Below are 7,264 nucleotides of genomic sequence, written 5' to 3'. Positions count from 1 at the left end.
GCCCTCTTCTGGCTGCAGACACACAAACAGAATATTGTATACATAATAAATAAATAAATATTAAAAAAAAAAAAGAAAAAGAAAAATCAAACCACATTAACTTCTGTGGGAAAGGCTTTTCTCAGACAGGGAAGGCCTCTGGAAGTGTGGAAGGCAGAGAAAAGGAGTAAATATCAAAGCTCCCAGGCATAAAAGTGTAAGTTTGAGATTCCTGATGTCTGCACTACAGGAAGACACAGGTGAGAAGGACAGAAGGACAGACAGCTTCTACCCCCTTGCCAGGGACTCTCCTCATGGGAATAAGAGTGTTGGGCTATCTCTTGAGGATTCATGAGAGGTTTCTTTCTTTCTTTGTTTTGTGTGTGTGTGTGTGTTTGTGTGTGTGTGTGTGTGTTTCTCTGGCTGTCCTGGAACTTGCTTTGTAGACCAGGCTGTCCTCGAACTGATAGCCACCTGCCTTTGCCTCTCAAGTGCCGGGATTCAAACTGTGCACCGTCACCTCCTGGCTTATTTTTTTTCTTCTTGACAAGGTGTCTCATGTATCTCTGACTGGCTTCAAACTCACGTATCCAAGGAAGATGACCTTGAACTTCTAATATTCCTGCCTCTACCTTTTTTTTTTGTTTGTTTGTTTTTGTTTTTGTTTTTCGAGACAGGGTTTCTCTGTGGTTTTGGAGCCTGTCCTGGAACTAGCTCTTGTAGACCAGGCTGGTCTCAAACTCACAGAGATCTGCCTGCCTCTGCCTCCCGAGTGCTGGGATTAAAGGCATGCGCCACCACCACCCGGCTTCTACAAACATGATTTTTACAAGGTCTGAAATTCCACCAAAATGTTCTTCATCATGCTTTTTGTTTCAATATTTAATATTATATATAAATCTTTACACATAAATCATGTATATTTATAATTATTGTTGCTACAATCCAAATAATAAAATACTGAAAATAAACAATTAAAGTTTCAATACAAATCAAACTATTTTCCAGAAAGCTTAGTATTTTAGAGACATATGAAGGTTTTTAATATAAGCATCATTTATCATACTTATAACTCTTTTCTAGATTTAAACATAAGATGTTTATCATCTTAATTAACGGACTTAAGTGCAAGCATTCTGTTGTACTTTGATTATATCACCGATTTTACTATTTTATTCATTCAATTTCTCATCTGCATTTATTGTTAAGCTAGTCAGACATAATCCAGGTATGTAAGTAGACAATCTAAGTAGAAGGCTAAAGATGCTCGTTGACTTTACAGTCTTTTGGAAGGAAAGCATGTATTGATCAAATCATCCAAACACAACTGTATGTTTGAAATCCTAAACTAAACAATAAGTCAAATTCTGTACTAGAGAAAATCTCAAAGATGTAGACAGTAAGCCTGAAATCAGCGGCTTACCTCAAGAGGGAACTTCTGCCCTTCCAAACTGTGCTCTGACCCTTCCGACGACACATTGCATTTTCCCCAGTGAAAAGTTATTTTGCTTGCCTTGAATACCTTTTCTGAAAGTCCTCCACTGAGATAGTAGTCATTAGTGAGATTTATTTCCACTAAAGCAAAACAAAACAAACAAACAAATCTAAAATACCAAAAAATTCATCTAAGTTTCTCAAAACCAAATTTATGAATTTTTACCAAATTTCCTCTACTCAAGAGACATGATAAGACACACTTGACAACTTTGATGTGGGAATGATTTCTTATTAATAAAGAAACTGCCTAGGCCCATTTCATAGGCCAACCCTTAGGTAGGCGGAGAAAACAGAACAGGATGCTGGGAGAAAGAAGTTGAGTCAGTGAGTCGCCATGGTTCCAGCACTCCAGACAGATGCAGGTTAAGATCATTCCTGGTAAGCCGGCTCGTGGACTACATAGAATAATAGAAATGGGTTAGATCAATATGTAAGAGCTAGTCAATAAGAGGTTGGAACTATTGGGGCCAGGCAGTGTTTAAAAGAATACAGTTTCCGTGTAATTATTTCGGGTATAAAGCTAGCCATGCAGGCGGCCGGGTGCTGGGGACGCAGCCCCGCCGCTCCTATTTCAACACAACTTTAAGAGTTTTAAAGCATTTTGAATTTCAGTTTTGCCCTTATACTAACATACTTAGTACATCCTATTGCCACAAATCAAGGACACTGAAGACATGATCCCTGTTTGGCTCTCACCGCAGGACAGCCTGTTTGGTCTACTGAGACTGCTCTTTCTTCAAAGCTCTGCTGCCTCAAGGGGCTTGATAACAATGATGGGATGGACTTAGGAAAGGCAGAAGGAGAGCTTCTCACCCTACATCTTTTTGTTCTATCTACCTCCTACTTTCAGTTCAGACCTCATCTGGCTCCACAAACTGTCTTAGGCAAGCCGGTTGGGAAGCCCATTCAAATGAGAGGATTCTGCCCTTCCACATTTAAACTTGGAGTATCCATCACGAGAACCCCAAACTCCCCCAAGTCCCACAAATTTTACTGGCTTTAGTTTTCCCATTAATCTGAAGGATAATGATTCTCTGGCTTGCCTAGTGCGAGATTATAATGTTTCTCATTCTGATTCAAGAAGACCTAAGTCTGATTTAAGTTGTCCTTGTTCAGCTAAGAAGAGATCAGTTGGTATTGGCGTCATTGATTAAATCACACACACCGGCTAGCCAGCGAGTGATACATGCTTCCATTGATTATGATAATAAGAAAGTCAAGCACAATGACAATAATGAAAACAATGGCAGTCAACAGCCACCATTATGAAGTACCTAGTTCGTATGGATTGTTTATACCTCTTATCTATCTACTTGATCTCACATAACCTTAGGAAACAAAGATCATTGTGATCTCTGTTACAGATAAGGTAACTGAGTCACAAACAAGGTAAGTTTACACTATCATTTTAATAGCCACTCATAAACTCAGAGTGACTGTAAGGAACAGAACTTAACCATTACACCCTAAATGATTGAAGCAGGGATTCATGCTAAAAGTACAGCTTTTAACATTTGCAAAAATTGTATTGTATTTTCAAGATTTGAAACAAGTTACTTTTACTATTTGACATAATGTAACATGTCAAAATTTCCTTTTTCATTTTTTTGCTTTTTTTGACATATTTATTATGTATACAGTGTTCTGGAGGCATATACTGAACTCCAGAAGAAGACACCAGATCTAATTACAGATGGTTGTGAGCCACCATGTAGTTGCTGGAAATTGAACTCAGGACCTCTGGAAGAGCAGCCAGTGCTCTTAACCTCTGAGCCATCTCTCCAGCCCTGCCAACATTTTCTTAACTATTAATTCAAATAATGTTAAAAGCCTATCACATGTTAGACACTGATTGAGAAAAATCCTTATTCTCAAAGAATGTGAAGTTATTATATTTATTAATTACATTATATAAATATTAAATACATTATATAAATATTAAATAAATTTAAATGAATTTAAATGTATTCATTATAAAACCACATTAATAGATCTGTCATTATAATTTTGAATATTTTTCTGATTTTGCAAAAATGTACATGTGTAAAAATTCACACATTTATCATTGTGTCAATGTATTTGTGTAGCCATTATGAATGGCTATTAAAATGATAGTGTACACTTACCTTGTCTGTGACTCAGTTACCTTATCTGCAACAGAGATTACAATTCACTGACAAAGTGTTTTGTGTCAAGAAGAAAATTGCCAAAAAGGAAATATTTCACATTCATAAACTAGTATATCTATTTATGGCTTACCAGAATTTTCTTAATTTAAGAAATTATATTTCTTGATAATAATTTATTTTATCATATTAATATTAGTTACTAATAATTTAAGGAATTACATTTTGCATGTTTTGAGAAAAGAAAATAATCTTACAAAAGGTGCTTGCTCAGTAACTCCTTAAGGATGGACTATAATTTTAAATTTATTTCTCAAACAAAAAGCTATTATTTTTTCTTAAATTTAAATATAATTATCCCACCATATTCAAATATTGATTATAGCATGCAGCTGAACATCCAAGATCAAATTCTAATGCCTGAGATACAGAAATACTGACCAAGTGTCTAATTACGTATTGAACTACAAAATTTCACTAGCCCTAATTTCATTATCTTTTTCACACATCAAATGGCAAGACCACTCTCATTACACAAATACAAAACACGACATGATGATATTGTTAGCTACATTTTTGTACAAATTTTCAAAATCTTTCTTTTTGGTAAAATGTCTAATTGTCTCTATTCCATTTCAGTTTTTCTACTATCAGCATCTTTTCGGTTCCTAGCATATTATTCAAAGGAAATGCATCTTATCTAAAAGTATTTTTTTGTCTGAAGAACCTGCCACAGAAAAGAGACAAGTTCGTTACCTGTTTTTCCAGTGTTGTGAATGAACGTGTTTTCCAACGATGCTTTTTCCCACCCCTGAAATTTCAGTTTCTTAAGATTCACATTGACTTGTGTAAGATCTTCATCAATATTAATAGGAGACTGCTTTGGGCTATTACATGTTGGATATTTCTTTCCCCAGTTTTTTTGATTTAGTGCTCCTAGGGTAAAGAAAGAAAAAGAGCATTAGTTTCTTAAATAACCAAGCAAAAACTAAATTTTGACATTATCAAATAATATATGACATAAAAACATTAGAATGATAGAAATGGCATATCCTCAAAATAAATCATCTAATAATTATGCCTCAATTAGATGTTAGATTTTAAATACTTCATCATCTCCCATGTCACAAGAGAGTACGGTACAGACTGGGGTTGCACCAAAAGATGTGTTTACTTAGAATTTCCTAAAATCCCAACTATGTAAACTATTGGCCCACTCATAAATTTGCCAAATTTAGTGTTCATCAATAGCTTGTTTTGGCTGGAGCTTTTTCTGAGTCTTCAGAAAGCCAAGATAGTCCTGATCAGCGTCCAGATGGTCAGGCACTGGGAGTGGTTCTGATATCTTTACCAATCCACATGAGGTAGCCTCCTTCAGACCCTCCCTCGCTCCTGCCACCCAAAGGTTTGATTTAATTCCCATCTATTCAAGACTTATTTCTGAAAACAACCCTCAGGCTCCCCTTGTACTACTTGGTCATTCAATCAAGTCTTATTATTTAACCACATTAAACCAAAACACCTTATTAATATTTCAGCGTCCAGTGAGAGAATTTCCATCTCTTCCACAAGACAAACTGCCCTCAGAATCCAAGTGCCCACATTGCCTTGATTTATTGCCCTTTGGCGTTGTCACATCATCCCTCGCATTCACAGAATCAGAGTGATGCTAAGAATCGGCAACTTTTACTGAAAGTTTCATTCAAATGCTTATGATAGTATAAGTCCGAGGCTCAATCTTTTCTCACTTTTCTACAGTTATCACAAGGAAGGGAAAATGGCAACATAGTTTAAGTGGGTATAATTTTGAAAACTTTTCTTTCTAAAAATGCGTATGATTGAAGCCTAGCTGGTATCACTAGAATTTTGGGAAATCCCCAGTAAAGACTTCCGTTTGGTGCGGCCCCAGCCTACACCACACACCCCTCGGGATGTGAGAGAAGATGCAGGCTAACTTCCCTGTAAACTGAATTGAAAGACCAGGTCTCCACAGTGTGACAAAGCTAATTTGCAAAACATCCCTGGAAAGAAAGGATCATTAGTCACACCGTGAGACCACCTCTGAAGTCCTGGAGAAAGCAGATAATACCACAGAGTGAGGATTTCACCAAAATCAGTAAGTGATAAAAAACATACTCCCGACGTTGGCTATATTCCTCGAGAGTTGTTGAGCACAACGTGCTTTGAATATGCACAGCGATGCCCATTTTGGTTTCTAGAAACAGTTTTATTGATTTCAGTAATGATATGTTGCTTTCACTTTGATATGTAGGAACTTTGGCATGGGGACAAGTAAATGTGGCTAATTTTACTAATGTCAGTGTAAAGGAATCATACAGAGTTGCAGAATGAATCAATAAGATCCTTCTCATGACTTACATTTAAAAATAAGAGTCACATAGCCACACTTCACAGAGCATGAAATTTTACGTCTCTGGTAACATTGTGTGTAACATAGAAGCTGACTTTGGTCAATTGCATTTCATCAACACTCTGACTTGGATCTTAGCATATCCAACATGGAACCTTTTTTTTTTTTTTATTGTGAGATAGGGCCTCTCTACATATTTAACTCTGGCTGTGCTAGAACTAACTATACAGACCAGGGTGGTCTTTAACTCAAAGATATCCACCTCTCTCTGAAGGCTGCAATTAAAGGTGTTTGTCACCATCCTCAGCCTCCAAAATGGAACTCTCGGTTTCTTTTCTGAAACAAATTCTTCATACACTTTGCCATTCTCTAAACTTACAAATTATTGACAGGTCTCAGTTTCCATCTCAGTAAGTCATAGTGGATCTGCCTTCAAAATAATTACACTATCTGTCATCTCTACCATCACCATACTAGCCCAAACCGGGTTTGTTATACTTAATGTTCCAGAAGAAGCCTCCTGAAAGAGGGTTTAAGAAAGCCAGCTCTCTGAAGCCCCATGATGCCAGATTTGCATTTGAATACAATACCCAGGTAATTCATCTATGTGAAATATCACACTAGCTAAGAAATCTCTAGTGCTTTCTTTCAAGTCTACAGTTACATCTTGGTCTCTTCCACAACTCTGTTTTCTGTGTGTTGCAAGCACAATTATGAAATGTCCCTCCAAATTCTCACTATTTTATACCTCATACATTTTGTGCTTAATGGTGGACAGTCATTCTCTGAATAATTCATATTCTATGGCAAAGGCAATAGCAAGTCACTGCTTGACTTTGGTATAGAAACTTCCTCAGCAATTAAAGATTTTAGGTGTTAGAGATTCTCTGGCTGGTTTTGAAGAGTTGGGTGACCAGACTCTAAGAGGTCACATGCCCAAAATCGAAGAGCCAAGGCTGGAACTGAGGGTGCACCCAAACTCCCAACCAGAGCAAGTAAACTAACAAAACCAGGCACCACAGTTTTCTGATCTGTAAGAAGTGAATTCTTTTAACAAGTTGAACATACTTGGAAGAAGAAGCCAAGATTCAAATGAGACATCTTCTTGTTATACTTATGAGACTCTGGCCAGAGATCTCAACTAAGTAGGCTTCACTACTCCTGACCCCAAGAAACTAGGAACTAAATTGTTTTTAAATTACTATTTATGTAGTACTTTAATTACTCTACAGTCAGCAAAATTCAGTTTCAAATCTGTGTGTGTGTGTGTGTGTGTGTGTGTGTGTGTGTG

The 7,264-nt window shown here is 36.8% G+C and overlaps 1 protein-coding gene across 4 annotated transcripts in view; it reads right to left on the bottom strand.

Annotated features, from left to right (window-relative positions):
* Ptprz1 (protein tyrosine phosphatase, receptor type Z1) overlaps window positions 1–7,264 on the bottom strand; it is a 184,928-nt gene that overhangs the window by 96,525 nt on the left and 81,139 nt on the right. For all 4 annotated transcript variants that reach the window (XM_005363773.3, XM_005363774.3, XM_005363775.3 and 1 more), the window contains exons 3-4: window positions 4,359–4,538; window positions 1,403–1,554 (exon numbers count right to left, since the gene is read on the bottom strand). In XM_005363773.3, the coding sequence (XP_005363830.1) occupies window positions 1,403–1,554; window positions 4,359–4,538 (332 nt within the window). The remainder of the gene's footprint in view (window positions 1–1,402; window positions 1,555–4,358; window positions 4,539–7,264) is intronic.

Source organism: Microtus ochrogaster, linkage group LG10 (assembly GCF_000317375.1).
Source record: "Microtus ochrogaster isolate Prairie Vole_2 linkage group LG10, MicOch1.0, whole genome shotgun sequence".
NCBI classification, from domain to species: Eukaryota; Metazoa; Chordata; class Mammalia; order Rodentia; family Cricetidae; genus Microtus; species Microtus ochrogaster.
Note: the sequence above shows the minus strand (reverse complement) of the source record. Positions and strands in the feature narration are given on the sequence as shown.